Source organism: Ciona intestinalis, chromosome 2 (genome assembly GCF_000224145.3).
Source record: "Ciona intestinalis chromosome 2, KH, whole genome shotgun sequence".
NCBI classification, from domain to species: domain Eukaryota; kingdom Metazoa; phylum Chordata; class Ascidiacea; order Phlebobranchia; family Cionidae; genus Ciona; species Ciona intestinalis.
This window is the reverse complement of record NC_020167.2, coordinates 908,333-927,438: the sequence shown is the minus strand read 5'-3', so window position 1 is coordinate 927,438 and position 19,106 is coordinate 908,333. Positions and strand designations below refer to the sequence as shown.

The 19,106-nt window shown below is 33.6% G+C and overlaps 1 protein-coding gene across 2 annotated transcripts; it reads right to left on the bottom strand.

The window, feature by feature from the left end:
- Positions 1 to 6,928: 6,928 nt before the first annotated feature.
- LOC100184309 (patatin-like phospholipase domain-containing protein 7) lies at positions 6,929 to 18,865 on the bottom strand. Of its 2 annotated transcripts, XM_018817351.1 has the most exons (26): positions 18,703 to 18,865; positions 18,235 to 18,317; positions 18,042 to 18,168; positions 17,906 to 17,982; positions 17,490 to 17,577; positions 17,146 to 17,202; positions 16,730 to 16,840; positions 16,166 to 16,288; positions 15,660 to 15,925; positions 15,068 to 15,191; positions 14,656 to 14,754; positions 14,120 to 14,255; positions 13,598 to 13,793; positions 13,101 to 13,269; positions 12,699 to 12,881; positions 11,803 to 11,965; positions 11,233 to 11,462; positions 10,992 to 11,061; positions 9,877 to 9,993; positions 9,027 to 9,178; positions 8,687 to 8,823; positions 8,051 to 8,180; positions 7,920 to 8,001; positions 7,541 to 7,641; positions 7,302 to 7,474; positions 6,929 to 7,220 (listed from the first exon to the last, which is right to left on the bottom strand). In XM_018817351.1, exons 1-26 carry the CDS (start codon positions 18,775 to 18,777, stop codon positions 7,205 to 7,207), a joined length of 3,285 nt encoding a protein of 1,094 aa, XP_018672896.1. In that variant the 5' UTR covers positions 18,778 to 18,865; the 3' UTR covers positions 6,929 to 7,204. The 2 variants fall into 2 exon arrangements, with proteins under 2 accessions (XP_018672896.1, XP_018672895.1); XM_018817350.2 differs by lacking the exon at positions 9,877 to 9,993 and adding an exon at positions 10,746 to 10,862 and having other exon boundaries at positions 6,929 to 7,474.
- Positions 18,866 to 19,106: the final 241 nt, after the last annotated feature.

The window sequence follows — 19,106 nt, the reverse complement described above, 5'->3', positions numbered from 1 at the left end:
TCTGTCTTTACATTTCCGTGAATTAATGAAGCGTCTTGCTGTGTTGTGTGACACCTGGTCTGCTGTTCCTCACATTATTTACTCAAAGCAATCTCTCACATTCTTGAAGAAAAAGACAAACACAGGGGAATAGCCTATGCGAATCTAAACAAACAGTCAATGCACAAAAAGTTTTCTGCACAATTTTAATAGTAACAGATTTCCACAGAACACAACCTTTTCTAACACAGTATCGCCTACAAGACCGTCAACAATCTAATTATGTAACGAATGTAGTTGTGTTAGCGCACGTAACAAGACTGAATATGAATTATTCATGTCGCTCAGGTTTCTGCGAATATTCCCACCGATGCAAGATCGCGAATTAAAGGCTTGATTAGACTTGATGAAGTAGACGATGTATTATTCCCAAGAATCATCTTTCCATTTCGGTGTAATCCTATAAAACTTGCATGTGTTTTATTTTGAAATTTTGTGATGTAAACTTTATTGGCGAGATGGTATAAGCATGTTTGTATGTGCTAAATTATATAAGGTGATGACTAATTTGTTTTGTTTAATGTGGAAACAAAACTTAGAGTGAAGTTGAAACATCTACAGATTGCTTATAAAATTAAAAAAACAAATTAAATATTACGGTAGGTTGGGGAAATGGGACACCTTTTTTATTTTATTCTTATTTGGTATAGTTCGTTATATTTGGTAGGAAAGAACACGCATTCTTACGACTCCCATAGACTATAATTGTTTAAAACACGATCAGGATATTGGATATTATGTGCTAAATGTGTCCCCCACCATTTTTATACATTTAATAAGTAAGTTTAACAAAACAAGTTGAAAGTCATAAAAAAGGTTTTAACTTTTCGTCCGCAAACACTGACAGGTACTTGGTCTACCCGAAAATTATTCTGCATTAGCAAAGCCAAAATCAATAGTCCAGTTTCTCACTACCTTTATCCAGGTAGACTTCAGATCAGGTATAATGACAGCATGGTAGATGCAACAACATTGATTATTTAAAATTTTCCCACTCTGATAACGTGCGTCATGGTATCAAGCAAAACTTACTTTCGCAAAAATATATGAAATAGACACAACTAATAATAGTCTGTTTAGCAATTTTAAACATTTTGCAGCAAAAAGAAGTCCAACATGGCCAAAAGTTAAAAACAAGTCGGACGGTATTTTTCCTTCCATTGTATATCAGATACGGCTATTGTTTTATAACAATGACTGTTTCTAATATTACAATAGTAACCCGTCTGACTAAAAGGCGTCTGAATAACTACGCTAAATAAACGTATCGCGTATTGTTGCAAATAAATATAAAATGAACAGAATACATAACACAAAGGACAGCGAAGAATTGAATGCTCAATATAAGACAACCATGATACTAATTTTTTTAACTTTCGTGTATCAATTTTTTTGCCGCCATCTTGTTTTGATCAAACGTTTTATGTGCAATTTGTGACGTCATTAAGTCACCCGAGAACGCCTAACTAAATGCACTTGCAGACAGTATTGATCCGACGGTGCCCGTAACTTTGTCTTAGGCGTCCTTTTTTCAACGTGTACAAGAAACCTCAACATGCAGCCAAAATGTTATATGCGGTAAAAGCGGTCACGAGGCGCATGAAACATGGCATTCGTAGAATAACGAGCGTTGTTGCTTGCTCATGTGCAGAATTAACTGCAGTTGGTTGTAATATGGCCTATATTAAGCACTAAAGCAAAAAAAAAATGGTATTTTTATTTTTTTGTTTCTTAGTCTATAATTAAGTGTGACGCTGTCAGTTTACATCGGTCCAAAGAGATAACAAAGCGTTCCTTTAAAAATCATCAACTAAATTAAGTTATTTGCACATCGTAAAATGTATCCAACTTAACGTTCACTTGAATGAAGATATAACCGACAACACTAGCCCCAAAGCAATACTGTTTACGTAAAAGGAAAGGTGTACAGAGTAAATTAAAAATACAAGTATTTTGTTTTAAATAAGAGGCAAAAGTGTTCGTATGGCGATATGGAAACAGTTGATCGGTAAATATAAACGCAGCAACAGTCACGGTTCGTCAGTTTAACGACTATCGAGATGAAACAATTTTTGTTTGATTTTGGAGCAAGATTTATATCTAACTCGTCTTTACGCGACAACACGAAGCAATTCTCTTTCTAGCAAAGTTTTCTCTAAGATTTTCTATTCGGTCAACTTGTGAGGTAACAATCACTTTGCGACTTGTGAGTTTTCTCTGTCACTAAAATCGTATGTATATATAAATTGTAAAAAATAATTATTTTGTTACTAAACATAGAAAACTAACCAAAAATCCCAAACTGATCAATTTAAACTTGCTTGCTTATTTGTATGTTGTAGTTGTTTCTATAATAACGTAGCATGAGGCGCTTAGTCTCAATATTGACACAACAATAACTACACAAAGACGAATCAGCACTTCTCATCTTGCTTATTGCTACTACTATATAATATTATAACTATAAAACATTTCTACGTTTACGAAAGATATATTTATGATATAACAACTCGCAAATTCACAATGCTTGTGAGAACAATGTATCCAGTCCAAAACTGTACTGATATATAACTATAATAACTCCAGTTTCGACCTCTACGGTGTATTGTCCTCAACGTTATGTTTTGATTGGTCTCAAGGACCCGCTTCGTTCTCGTCAAGCGACATATTGCGCGCATCTAGTTTTATATGATGGCCTCTTAAAACAAGCACATGTGGCCCACAAGAGTTTGACTTGGTTCACATAGTCAATATTATAATTTTTTTAAACTACATTCGGCATTCTATTATTAACATCTAACTCTCGTGATTTTAATTTTATTTTCACATAGAAAACTAAACCATTCCTGATATTGACACAAAATCATGGCTGGAACTGTTTCAAAACAATCTAACAACTTGCCAAATTAATTTCCATGAATTTGTGTCTGAAACCACTATTCGTTATACGAATGGGGAACTTTTATATCACAAGATTTCGCCTCAAATGTTATCCGATCGAATGGCTGCAAATATGGGTCGTCGATCACGCACGTTACTAACCTTGTATACAAAACAATGTAACGTGCATTGCAACACTAGTTAAATGTAAGGCACGGGTAAAATGATTACAGAATTGCTCAAAGGTATGACATTTATCGCGATGTCTTCGGGCAGAATTGGTTCTTTTTCTCAATTAACTTGCGACACTCAGTAGTCGCACAAACCGCGACCAAGCGGATCGTTTCTAGCATTGAAGCCGAATGTTTGTAAGCGACCTTTATGTGAAGCGCGGAATATAGACATTATGGCTACCATCCTTGTTATGATTGATGTAGTGACGTTATATTCCGACCCCTACGAATACTTAGCTTTCAATATTTAAACAACAAATGCAACATCCTGAAAATCTTCGCAATTTAAACTTCAACATAATATTGAGACGTTAACTTATAACCAACATTAATTCTATGTTTAACAACTTTACCAAAACACTTCCTATAACTTCCTTTCACTTCTTATGGCTAACCAGGGTGTCTGCCTTTTGTTTTGTGAGCCACAAATTTAATCAATAATTGTTGACTTAACCTGTAAAAACACTTTCACCAGATTCCATTAACGGGTTTAAACTGCCCGTAACCAAATACAATAATAACTAGTGACCCAGAACTAAGCAACTGATTTGTTTTCTAAGAGAGAGAAAATAGGCTGACAGCAACAAAACTGCTAGCAACGACCTAAACCTTCTTCTTGCTAAAGAATTACAAGCAAACTTGGTTTACTCACAAACTAATCTTTCACGGTAGAATCTGGCTAAAATATTATGGCTTCCCTTGTTTAACGAGTACAAAGATAAAGGTTAACCTGATCGCTTGTAACACATGCGAATCCAACATTGTTTGACAAAAACATAAAACATACTTTATAATGATGGTGTAATATTTTTTGTAGTGCATAAATACAAATAAGCTTTACTATCAAGCATCTTTATAATTGCAATATTCACATATGATGTATGAAATCTGTTGGTTGAATGAGATGAACAATGTACATTCAATACACGTTTACGCTACCGTGCCTGTCTCTCGCGCAACCTAAGTTTAATTACTGACATGATATATTAGAAATGAGTAATGTACTTATATGGATTGGAATTTCCTGACTGAACCCAATGTAATAATTTTCCATGCAGATATAAATAGCATAATCGTGATGTAGCGATATACTTGGATTTCCATTTACGAATTTTAGAGTTGTCCCAAATTAACGTCGTGTTTATGGGTTAGCTGCTTTGACGCACGTAGAACAAGTTGGAGGCTGAAAAAATGCTTTCCGATGTTTCCAAAACCTATAATCCGTCTTTAAATAAACCACCTCATTTGGGTATACGTTATCTGAATCATTATCAGCCGGTTAATATAATTACAAGTTTCAAGTACGAACAACTGTTTAGTGGGAACTTAATTCAAATACTTTATACGTGTTTGCGGTAAAAAACCACTACGTTCACTCATGCTGATAAACACCTTCTAATTCAATTGCAACTATTTATAGTTGGATGAAACTCCCTCTACAATTTGTCAGGATTAGGCTTGTTATTTATTAGTTTCAACTATAGGTACTTGGTATAAGTTACTTGTATATCACTAATGAATAAAGCTTTCAAAAATATACCTTTTAAAACTTGCTTTTTATAAAATGGTACATGGCTAATAACAAACGAATAGTTGCAAAACGTATTTACGACCTAGTTTGATGATAACTTTCTTATTTTGTCTTAACTTTAAATGAGAACCGATCTACTGCAGCTTCGCTACTGTAACAAAAATGTTAAGAACGTGAACATATTTTGTGACATTTAAGTATTATTTATCGCAATACAGGTAAGGCCATATATGGCTATGCATAAGATGGAACGTTAAGCTCCACAGTGATGGTTGATCGGCGATGGATTTGAAAATTTCAACGTGGACTCTCAATTACTCAGATAAGCTGCGTCAGTAAATAAACACAACAGCAAACATCTGCGTACAAAGCCAGCGTAGTTTGTATTTTACCTTTACATGGCTTAAGACGCCTACTAAGACTAATTGGTCAAGGCTCTTAAGTGAACGTAACATCATACATTTTGTGATAATTGAAAAGTTGAACGTGGTATTAAAATTTATAGAAGTTACTTTCCTAAATACGTTTTACATTTCTCATACAGGTCAATACAACTAGACTACTCTTGCTCATTCCTTACTTCTATAGCGGCATGTTTGCGCTACTACGGATTATCCAAAAGTTGTCCTGAAACGAAACCAGAGCCGTTTACCGTCCCTATTACAGCTTTGCCGCAAATCATAGTAAGTTCAAACGACAGAGGAACGCTGTAACTCAACACCGCTGTTTTCGGGAGAGCTTACAGACTATTGTGGAATCTCTATAGCGTTTTTGCTCGGTTAAAAATAACCAGGGTCACAATAGCCGCATCGGTTGTTGTATCAGATGTACCATTATTGTACTAGATGCCTAACTAGAAGGTACGATAGATTGTACCCTAATCAGAATGACTATTGTATTCTGTCTTACATTGATTTTTCCCGTTTCAATATAAAAACTTGTGACCTCATTCTCAGCAAAACTCCCCTCGTTACGGTGCTGTTTAAAATTTAGTAGGAATGCTATCGCGCATTTGCTGCAACGCCATTACTCATGTGCAGAATGTCGGAGCAAATATTATGACAACTTGGACCAGCTTTGATGCAACCCCTTAGTTAAATACGGCGTATATGCTAAACATGTAATTTTCAATTGAAAGGCAGCAGGAATGCGGAACGAGAGTATGATATTTGGCTTTAAGCAAAACGAAAATATTAGAATCTTTGTTTGTGCTTCACAAAATAAGAGCAGTACTACGAGAGTCAAGTTTAACAATGGAAGTGAGTTGGGTGTTTATTTCACTACTGTTAATTATCGGCACAGCGTGTGGTCTTGAAACAATGACGTATTCACCCATAGCGACGCTATCAGTGTAGAACGTAGAAATGTCACTAGGAATGGATTCGGGTGTAACAGTTACCAATATTTAAGCCCCCATCTTTTTCAGCCATATTTCATAAGGGTCGCATAATATATCTATTTGTCCTTTTTGCGCATGCGTAGTGACATAGTGGCGTATAGGCGGACCATATTTAACTCGACAACGTCTTAACATTATCAAGTGCAGCTAGCGACGGAAAAGTAATACATGCCGATGGTAATCCGGTATCGGAATTTACATTGTAATGGCCAATGTAGATATTACTTGTTTACTCAAATAAAAGCATATGCATTATTACTGGGTTACTACCTAAATAAAGCCTTAATCACTAATGAACAATAAAAATGTTCGATTTAGAAAGATAAACTGCCGGGTAAGGAAAAACCATTTTGTGTAATATTCGACCAATATAGAATAAAACAATATATATAGTAGGGTGGGGGAAGATGGGACACATTCGTTCTGTTCTCGCCCCATTTGGTAGTAAACAAAAAACATTCAAAGAATTGTAAAACTATATCCTCACGACTCCCATAGACCATTGTTAATTGTTTAAAACAAGATCAGGATATTTTGATATTATGTGCTAAAGGTGTCCCATCTTCCCCCACCCTACTATATCCCTTTTAATGAAGACACGCAGTAATAGGTGTATTAATGTAATGCTTCTGCTCTAACTTCTACATAAGTGTGTCCTTGTTTATTGTAAACCTCGGTTGGATCCCTTTTTATTTTCATTCATTCTTATACGTAGCAATAATAATAAACATTGCCGTGTTATTTATTGTTTTTTCGCCCTTAAAATTCCTGTATTCAATTTCTATCTTTAAGTTACTGTTACTGTTTTTCTTTCAAATTGGAATACAGTCATTTGAAACACTTTTGTCTGGCACAGTGTGTCATTTTTATTGCAATACATCCAAAAACAGATGATAAAAGTATCACCACACGTTGTATTTTACAGAAAACAATATTTATTGGTAAAACACACAGTAATCGTGCAAACGTGTGTGGTTGTTCATAATAATGAGTGTTGACTCTTTTAATGCAATATTAACTTTAAAGTTATTTGTGCTACGACATGGATGAATGTATGGATCAATGGCCGCCAGTGGTTGTCATGCAATTGAAAATAAAGTGAGAGAATGAGAATGAAGAAGGTCAAAAGAAGAGAAGGCTGAAAAAGAGAAAGGCTGTAATGAACATGTATCAACTGAGATGAGACATAAGATGTCATATAGAAGATGAGAGAATTAACCTCGAATCATCTTCTTCATCATCTGATGAATAAGAAGGAATAATGGTTTGTGTTTGTTGAAAAGAAGAATGTCGTCTATCATAATTATGTGACGTTGTCGGACTTGCAGATGTGATGGCACAAAGCGATTGTACAGTGTCCTGCTTTTGGTCAATAGAGCGAATTTCGGTCATCTGTAAGCAAAAAGCGTTAAGGCAAAAGTAATTTAGGGTTTAGTGAAAAATGGTTTGTTGAATTACTTTATTCATATCATATGGTTCGCTCATCATTCTTCGCATTCCATTCGACCCACGGAAGAAAGTTTCAGGTGAAGAATCATATCCAAATTCGTATTCCGAATCTGTGGAAACATTATTATGTTAGACTGGATATAAGAACTATTACATACTACAAAAAATAAATTAAGTATAAGACCAGTTAAAATTTTGACATTTAAACAACCTAATAATTAAAAAAAACTAATAAAACCTGACAATTTTAGTTTTTAAACAAACTAATCATTTTTAAAGCAACTGAGAAAATAATAACATAACACAAGTCGCAGACAAAAAAACCAAATTACAATTTGTTTCAACAAAAGTATTTATTTAAACAAAGATTGATATGAAGCATATTTACCTGATGGATTCCTTAAATCATTCGTTTCCATTTGTTCGGTTAAAAACTCAGACAGATCTGTGAATGAAATATCTGCACGACCCTAAAATAAAAGAAAGTCAAAAACTGCTCATATAAAAAAATGATCATACTTTTGATGCGATAGATTGGCTCACGGGTAAGTTCTGGTCACTGATCAATTCCTTCCAGAAATGCGACGCCCATTCATCAGTGAATATTTTCACACCGTGATTGAAGCCAACCTGGTACAGTTCCTTATGCCTGTGATTGGGTACAGGTTTGTTTTTTATAAAATACCCTTGAAAACATAAATAAACAAAGTTATTAAAATTTAAACTAAGCGCTCTGACATATATGACCTTTTAACAAAAAGTTAGTAATTTTTTGGGGTGCTGTTACACATAAATCAACGTTTAATATTAAAGAGGGATGCATTTACCAATAAAACCTAAAATTGTATATAGAAGGGAGATGCTCAAATAAAAACTAAAGCTACCACCAGTTTTAAAAACCTGCTTTTAAAAGAATTACATAAAATTAAACCAGTAAAAAGTGTCATGTGACAATGCATGCAATATAAGAAAGAATGTTAAATAACTTTGACCCTTCCTAGTTTCTGAACTACTAAACAATTATTTTTTGAGGGGGTGGTGGGGGATATTTGGTATAATAATTAGTTCCTATTTCTTAGTACATAAAACATGGAGTTTTGTTTGTTTCAATTGTCCAGGTGGCATTGAAGGGTTGATTTAATTATTTCAACTTACTTGTGGAACTCCAGCGTTTTATATTTTGCAATTGGAGGTCGTACGTAGAAACAATAATCAGATTTAATGACTTTTTCAAGCAGATAGTGACAAGATATATACGACAGTCGCGACTGTATGTCATTTAAGTCAGGAACCTGTAACATAAAATATCATCAATATTAATCAAATTTACCTAATTAAATCATAAATGAATGTACAAAATTCTTTGTCCTGATAGCAACCTTAATTTGATGGTGCCTACTTCTAGAAAAAGCTACCGCTACTAGACATATTAACACCTAAAACAGGCCGAAACCCTGCTTAAAATAAAGGCTTACTTAACTAAATGTGGCATTACCTTGATCCTGCCCGTCCACCTTCCTGTCCACCGTTTCCATAGCAACCACCATCCAGATAAATGGTCGCCATAATCAGTGAAATCGACTTCAGTTTCAGATCCAACATCGACGGCAATAACCTTACATGCACCACGTGCTCTCGCAACATCACCTAGTGGTCAAATATTTTGTCAACAAAATTACCAAAGTTGTTATGTTTGTAGCAACTACTTTTTAATCTTTAAAAGGCGAAATGTTCTCTTGGCCACATTCTGTGTCATAATAATCATTTTAAACAATAATTCCAAAAAAACTTTGAATTTGTTAAACAAAAAAACAGCGGAGCCTCAAAAGTTTGGCACTTGTTTAATTTTTTTGACTTTTCTTTTTGTTAAAACTTAACACAAACCAAAAAACAATGTAGTTTTTCTCCTATTGGGATACTATATTTTGATCTCCAGCTTTTTTTAACTTAATATATATTTCCAATGAACTCTTTATTTCTTCACACTAGAATACAAACCAAGCTATTTAATTTTAGACTGTTTTCAAGTACTGATAGGATTTATAAATACATCAAAACTATGTTTACCCATTTTGGTGAATGCTTCCATTTTGGAATAACTTATTAACTATTAAACATTAGTTTTCCATGAACAACATTTAAAAATCACCTCCCTAGACATTACTTGGTAATAACTAATAATATATGACTGGAACAAGCAATATAACAGATTACATCATGTGTATCGCAATATTTAGTCCATAAAAAAAATAGAGGTAATAATTAATAAAACTAAGTATTACATTTGTGTAGAATAAGGTTTATGAAGCAGCTGACACATACCAAATCATTGCTGACTAAGCTACCTGGTAAGTTATTGAGATATCCTCCGTCCATTAGCAAGTGGCCATCTTTTGGGTCACAAAGTGGAGGCAGATATCCTGATAATGACATGCTTGCACGCACATACCTCCATAACCAACCTACACAAGCCATAGTAATATTATTTAAGTAAAAGGGGTTACCCAGAAATTCAAACCACAAATTCAAAGCCAAAAAAAAGGTTAGTTGATGGTCGAAGCTAGAACAAATTTCCCCTTTTGCTAACATTTGTACTTAAATGGACATGTGGAACCATAATATTCAATATAACATTTCTACTTGAATGAATGTAACTTACTTTACCCTAACCTGGCCGAAAAAACGACAGTCGTTAAACACGAGTGTTCTGTTTCATACACCTTACGCCAGCTTAGGCGCGGTCTACTTATTTGAAATGTAACAAATTGGACGATAATAGTCAAGTGAGTCACACCGTAAATTGTAAATTTAAGGGTTGGAGCTTAGTGATTAACTGTAAACTTACATGAAATCAATACAGAAACTATTACAGAAATTCAAGCATAAACAAAATGTGATTGGAAACCTGTTTTTTTTAAAACTAACTGTATTTTTAAACCTTAAGCTAAATATGAGTTTTGAAAAATGTTACGCCTGCATCATACAAAAAACATTCACTTTGTTTACAACCAACCATGCAACTATTATACATGTGAGGTTCCACACAAATCTATTGTTAAATAATTCAAATTAGAACACACTTAGCAAACTTGCACCCTGATCTGATGGCCACCTGCTGTATGGAGAAATCTAACTTTATGGTCATATAACTTTGACAGGCAACTTAAAAAGCAATGATTTTGCATGTGTTTCTGAACAATGCATATAATATTGCCTGGTAGGTTATTGACGAAACAACCATCAAGAAGATAATGTCCATCCCGTGGATCGCATAGTGGTGGAAGGTATGGATGGTATGACATGCTGCCTCTGATATATCGCCATAGTGAACCTAAGTCACATGCACCAAGCAATGTTATCACACTAAGTTAACTGAACTGAAACTGATGACTTTTAGAATTTATAAAAACAGGTTTCCTATTAATTTGTTAAAAACAATAGATAATAAAGAGTTAAATACCGTCGGTATGCACCCGCATCTCAGATGAAGTGATATCGGTTGTGATGGTGAAATATGGAATCCATAGATCCTGTGTAACCCAACGATTAACTATTATTTCAATACAAACCAAAACCAAAAAATATCGAAAAAATAAGGTTACTCTGGTTACAGAAAAAAATAATTTAAAAAAACAGGGTTAGAGTAAAGAACCGTTAACGCTGTATTGATGACTAAATAAAGTTATTATTGTTGTTGTCACCTCGATCTGTATATCTTTAAATATTGTGTGGATTGCTCGATTGAATGAAGCACCAGAGAACATGGATGTAAACGGATACGTTAGGTCGAGTATTTTTGATACAATTGAACTCATATCATCACAAAGTATCAGCGACTTTTCTTTCATTGTTTCAATGTTACGATGAGCTGCCCACAGTCCGCCCATAAAGGCACCGATGGAAGTACCACCAATCATATCAACGGGAACACCTGTTATAATTCACTAATTATTTCTATTCATGTGTAGTCAGGCACATTTGCAACATTGTTGCCCTATTACACACCAGTGACACCACATACAGTTTCTTTTGGGTTGGTACCTACTACATACATAGTGTCTTGCTTGACAATAGCAGCAACAACGAGCCTATAACCTAGCACTTAATGTATACCAAGTAAGAAAACTAATCACTGTACCATGCTGCAGACACAAATATCAATATCGTAAAACAAAAAAAAACTAAAAATTATTTCTGTTACTGTTTTTTTACAATAGTTTTATTGGGATCATGTAACAAAAAAAATTCACAAGAATTTATTAAAAATTTACCAGCGTTTTGAAGTGATTGCAAAATTCCGATTTGTGAAAGACCTCTAGCGCCCCCACCACCAAGCACAAGAGCGATAGATGTTCCAGTAAGAAATCGTGCAAGCCGAGAAAAATCACTAAATTTATCAACTGGTTTTGTTGACAACTTTTCCCAGTACTCCACCTATTTTTTATAATATAGAATGATTAAAAACTAAAAACACATCACTGTTATTCTACTATTTGTTATATATTAACAACTTTTTTCCCTGCTATATTGGCGACGCGACTTGTATTGGCCAAACTTTGGTTATAACGAATACTGTTAGTTAGGTCAGGAAGTTCGACACATATGCTGGTAATAAACATGGCTTCTAGAACAGATTAAACTACCTACTTGCGGAGTAAAAGACAAGTTTCAAAGTATTTTTGTTGAATCATGTCGCGATATAACCCCTTTACCAGAGTAACAAGCGTATAAGGTTGGCTGATGCTGTGACAGCCTATTTTTGTGACGTAACAATGAAAATGTAAAATATTACAGAAATCAATAAAACATTTTTAGACGATTTTTTAAAGTAATATGTTTATTTGTGAACGTATGCAATCGGTAATTTTGAAGGCCTTTGAGGGCCATTTATTTTGCTTCTGCGGGCCGCGGTTTGGGAACCCCCGATTTAAATGAACCAAAAACTTTTTTGACACACATTTACAACTATCACGTACACATCATGGTTTCTCAGACTCAGGTGTACGTCAAAACTATCATTAATCAATGCTAATTGAATCAACTTTTGAGGTACGTGACATACGTGACATATATACGTAAGGTTCTAGTATTTCTGTGCCGTTAAGCAATTCAGAAAGCTTAATTGTATATTAAGAGAACAAAAATACATTACAAACAAGCATGTTACCATTTTTGATTTACGTGTTCGTCCGAACAATCGCTTTGGACATTTAATATGAATATGTTCAGTCAACCATCCCCTCATGTTTAACCAATCAACTGTTCTCGTTGGTCGTATAATGCCTGGTCGGTGAAGCAGAACCAACATCTTTAAAGCCCGAACAGCCATCCCTTCAAGCTGGGCCTCCAACTAAAATAATCGTTTCGTTAACTTTGTTTGAAAACATAAAAAATCCATCAATTTAGTGCAATTTTTGGGCACAATTGACCATTTTGACATTTCTAATTGGTCAACCAAAGCAGACAGCAGAGCAGTCAAAATATTAATAGACAATATTGCATTGATTGCCGATTTGCGATAAATGATTAAAGTAAAATGACAAGTCAGTGATGACAAGTCAGTGAATACCTTCCCAACTTTTGGTTCTCCATCACCAAGTGCAACGATTAAAACAGCATCAGCCTGTCTTATACAACGTTGTGTCCATGGTGTCATGGTAAAGTCAGTTTGATAAAGAACCATTCGATGTGAATCCTCATGGTGGGCCAACCAGTTAGATAACCTGTATTCTTGCACACTGAAAATAAGACAACAGTGTAAATACTTAATGCCAGGTTGGGATTAGAATTTTTGGAGTAGTTATATTCTCAAATTCTTGGTATTTGTTCCAAACACTTCTTTTGTGTTCGGGTACTTTTTTGTGTGTGTATTTTTTTTGTGTTTACATTCTATGAATAGGTCCATAGCTAATGAAAAATTATTGTAAAAAAATTGTGACTGATTCACTAAAAAAAAGTAAGATTAAGTTTAAAAATGATAGAAATGCTCATGTGAGGCTTGCCAGTGTATGGAGAAGTAAGGAATCCCTGCAGAGAAAATTTTGTTTACGTATATTATATTCTTACCTGTCAAGTGCATTATGACCGAGACGTTGAATAATTAGATCGCTGTTGAGTCTTAAAACCTGATTACAAATGCCCCCCAGTGCATGATGTAATTCCATAGATACTTTATCTAACGGCACATCACTTGAAGCGGGTAATATAGCGACAGTTGATAAGTTGGCAAGATGGTTTGAAACATCTCCATATGCAAAACTAGCTGCAAGAATAGATTGTTTATTAGGTACCAATTTTTTGCTATTTATTTCTAAACGAAGGCAGATAGAATTGTGCATTTGGTAGTTGTGCAGCTGAATCTTTTCGTGGAAAGGCGATACTCTTGTTGTGGGTTGTATATGCCGCTTACAAGCACCTCTTGCTTTTAAGTTATATGTATGCAACAATGTGAGTACTTTTTTTACATTACTGTTGACTGATAAATATTACATAAAATTTGAACAACACCCAAGGAACGCTGGGTTGGAGTAATCACTGAGCTGCAGTATCGGAAGGTATTGGTGAAATAAAGAAAACAATAGAACATACTTTCTTCTTGCATAGTTTGTTTGGGAGCAAGTACATCTGATGACCTTACATGTGACTTCTTTTGTGAAAGCATGTTACCAAGTATTTTATCGGACATCAGTGAAATAAGTCGCGTCACAACACCAGGATGTTGCCTCTGGATTAAGAGAAAGCAATTGAATTACCACATAGGCAAAATAGCTGTAAATTTGGTTTGTAGGCTGTTTACAGATAAAGGACTTATAAATTAGAAGCAGTGCAGATCTTGTAAAATGTTACAAAAATGGTTATGGAAACAAATAGAAATAGTGTGCCTCCTCATATCGATCTTATTTAACCAAATTTTGATAACTCATTTAATGCCAAGAGCAGATTTATAAGATGAAATATAAGATAATACAACAAACAGACTTTAATATTAAACCAAAATGAGGTGTTTTATGTTTACCCACCATTTTCCTGTTTTGTTTTACCTCATTCCTTATCAACTCCTTTTTAAAAATCTATTGTCCAACCACAACAGAAAATAAAGGAAATATTTTAACAATAAAACTCACCCTTATCTGTTTAATTAGCCCTTCAGGTATTTTAGCCAACTCAGTATCGCGAACTGCATGTAACGATGTTGGACGAGATATACCTTTTAATGCTTCAGTCTAAAAAAGCAGGTTATTTTATTTTATCAAGCAACATTTGATACATAGATAAGACAGTTTTAATAGCTTTCTTAAACCACACCCTTATGAACTTTACAAAAAAAAGGAAAAAAGTTCGAAAAAGGAAAAAAGTCCTATTTTTAATATTGCAGTTCCTTAACATACAAGAGATATGTCCATTGCTAAGTAATGCACTACTACCCAATGCTAATGATAAATAAATCCTCTCCACAGCAAAAATTTAAAAACCATCAATTTTTTAGCTCAACTATTAAAAATACGACACAGTTTGAATACAAGCGAAGAAAGTTACCATTCCAACAATCTCTCCCTTTCCATATTCCGCAACCAGTTCCTTCTTTCCATCTGACTTTAAATGCACTGAGCGCAAGCGACCGTGAAGAATTATATACATGCAGTCACTTCTACTGCCTTGTCTGTGTCAAAAGGAAACTTGCTTTAGTAATATAGAAGGTCATCATTAAAAGGCATGAGGCATGAGCATGAGAACAGGTGCAAAAAAACTAGAATATTCTGTTGATTCAAAATTAATTACAAAATACTTTTCTTTAGAGTTTAAAACTATAAAGTCACTACAATGTAAAGAGCATGAATAGGTTTATTTACACAATCTTGTTAAATAGGTTAATGTATTTACTCACACACAACAGATAAAACTAAACAGTCTGCACTTAATTAACTATATTATATTCCTCTAAGACATTGTTTAAAGCAAACAACTTGACTTGCTTTAACATCATATTAATTTATGGTAACTAGTTCAAAGCCATTAATTTAAAATGTTATATAAATTAGAATCCTTTACTTTGAATTTGAACCATTAATTATCAGGATACTTTTTACCTTGTACCACACAACTCCAAATAAAAATGAATGTTATTTACTTGTACAACGCCTTTCCAGCTTCCACCATCTGCCAATCAAGAGCGAAGTCGATTTGACGAACGAACGAACTAACCCTCAGCATGACGGTGTGTGCCGTGTTAAGAACCATGCGGGGGTAACGACGCATCATTTTGTAGAAACTTTGCCGAGTCACTCTGGCTATTACGGAATCAACGAGAGCAGAAACCTCGAAGAATGAAGGTTCTCCCGTGAGCACCGCAAGTTGGCCAGTTAACATTCCTGGTTTTGCTTCAAACAAAGTCACCTGTTGATTAAAACAGTGGTTCTTTAAATTTTTGGTGGGGACATGACACATTACAGATTTTTAAAAACTAGCATTTGACAATTTTTACAAAACATGCTGAAACTTTTTCATAAATTAGTATTAAGTATTGATGTTCGTGGTTCCCAATTCAAAACACAGAGTTGTTTAATATATAATATTATTAAAATTGTTTATTAAATGGTTAAAAAAAGGTTTACAATAAAAACCCAAAACACTGACATTTCTTTGTTCATCAAAACCAACTTCAGGTAATGTTTGTGAAACTCTCAAGTTGCCGGTCACAACAAAGTAGATTGAAACTTCTTGATCGCCTTCATTAATTAATTGATGGCCCTTACATACCTGATGCAATTGTACATATTATAAAAAAGTCCATATAATCATGGTATATTTATATTATTTAATTTGTAGTGATGAGCTGGTTAAAGAGAGTAGGTCATGGGCAGGGGTCAGTAGGTCATGGGCAGGGGTCAGGGGGTCCCCCCCCCCAATTAACTTGTAGTTTTCTTGGAGGGTCACCAGCCAAAAAACATGTTTTACTAAAATCAAACCTGCAACTTCCTTATTTTGTTGACTGTAATTTACAGGATACCCATAACCATACGAGAAGTACGAGAATTTTAAATGACAAAGGGACCATAAGATTTTAGTTAACATTAAATACCTACATATATTTAAGATAGAATAAATAAATTTTATAACGTTTTTTTGAGATTGCATCAAGCAGTATTCTACAGTATTTAAACTTCAAAATTCATTTCATGTAAAGCCTACTGCCCCTACTTTAAGTAAAGCGATATGTTCTTGTAACATTTCCCTGTCATCAATACCAAACACTTGACACAGATCTGCAGTTACCAGATCCAACACTTCTGGTTCATTCAGTTCAAATATCTACATACAACATCATGTAATTAAAAACCATACATATTAATATTAGAAATATTAATTGATAATCTGAAATTTCTTTTGATAAAACATGTTGACCAAACAAATTGATTTTTCTTCTAAATCTAATTTGAAAAATTTCAATAATTATAAGGGACGAAAAAAAAACTAAGAATAAAACGACAGACAACAAAACAATAACACATACAAAAATAACATAAGAAAGTATGTTTAACAACTGTCGTTTTCAGGCCACGCAAGGATAAAGTAAGTTACATTTATTTATTCAAAATAGGAGAGGTTGTCACTACCTTGACATCAGATGAGCTGTCACAAGAACATGAAGCCTCACTTGGTGATGGTGTCATCTAAAGTAAGTTAAAACAAAAATAAAAATTTAATTCTTTTTGTCTATCATAAAAGCTATGTTGACAGAAACTGTTTGTGAGTTAAATAGGTAAATAAAAAACTAGATTTCTTGGCTGGAGCATGGTTGGTAACTTAGATGGAATATATGCAATTACATTTTATCCTAGAAAAATGCAATGTCATACCTACAACTGTAAATATGCAGCCGTTGTAGTTGAAACTATGTATTATTTTATTACCAACTATACCATTTATTATAAACAAGTTTAAAAACACGTTCTCTTACAAAAGCATCTATTGATCTAGATTGAGCTTGACGAACACTTTCTTTAAAATCAATTTGTTTTTTTGCATCTGATGGTAGACTCGATTGTCTGTAGATGTTAAAATATTTTCTCACTAAACATATACATCATACAAGGTAACTCGGTTATGCTACTGAACTGGTTCTTGCACATTGTGCTGTTTAAATAATTATGCATATTCTACAGTTATTATAATTAATTAATCAATTTATCAAAAACATAATTTTTTAATCAAATTTATTAAAAACATAATCAATTTATCAAAAACATAATAATGACATTGAGCAACCATTTAAGTGATTTCCAACATAATAAATTTAAATAACAAATATTTAAATCCTGTTTTAGATATTATTATACCTGGCAGCAAACACACTTTATATTACATTTAACAAACCTATGAAAGACATTATCGTTATCATCAACAACCGTGTCAATCTCATTGAATCGAATCTGCTTCACTTTTCCACCATTCTGTTCAAATGTAAATGTGAGTTTTGGTGATAAATTTGAAAATTTAAAAAGTTTGTTACATTTATCACAACGGGTTGCGACTTGGAGCGAGGTAATATGGTTGTGGAAACGACTTCTTCTTCATGTTTGGCATCGGGTGTATCATCTTTATGGGCAAGTTGTTCTTTCAAGTCAGCGGAACTCAAACTTTGAAGAAATGATGACGTTTAGTCAGTAATTATATTCTCTACTGTTTGATATACAAAAGCTTACCTGTGTCGTTCCACGAGTTCAGACAAAATATTTGACGACGACATTTTCCTTATTGAAAGTTGATCATCAGATACTCTGTTTGTCTGAATCACATTATTTACAAGTGAAATGTTAAAAAAGTAATATTTACATATTTGAACCAAGCAGAGGATAAAAACATTCTTAACGATTCTTCTTGAAAGTAATAAATCATATGATGTGTATTAGTATTAATGTTAGTAATTATCCAAAGTGACAAATTCCAAATATATAATTAAATACAATGTATATATATAAAACAATTTATACACAACAACCAAAGATTAAAAAATTGCACAAAGTACTGTTACATGCTATATATATACTGTTTTTGCATCTTGATGAAACATTGAAACAATATACATTAACATGAATTTTTCACTATATTTGTTTGTAGGTTATGTAAAAAACAGCAGCACTTAAATAATTAAAGGTGATAATAATGCTTACTGGTCGCAATAATTCTTGTGAAAGACCAAGATAATTATGCAGGGCAAGGAAAGTGACACGCTGCATACGGGTCATAATGACTTGCACAATTTGAACAAGAGATTCTTTTCGATTCTTAAATGCTTCACTGAAAGCATTTGCTGGAAGTCTAAAATTGATATATATATTAAGTCAAAAAAATGTAATGATATTATTGTAGCTTACTTTTTAAAACTTTGGTTCTTCCTAAGCCATAAAGTTTTGTTTATTTAATTATAACTATGAACAAATATTAGGCATGTGTTGTTTAAAATAGTAAAGTGAACATTATCAAACTATTGATGTGCTGCATATTTGCCTAGTAGATTCAAATGCAGCATGACCATAGTGGGTCAAAAAAAGTTTGAATCTATGTCTTATCTTAC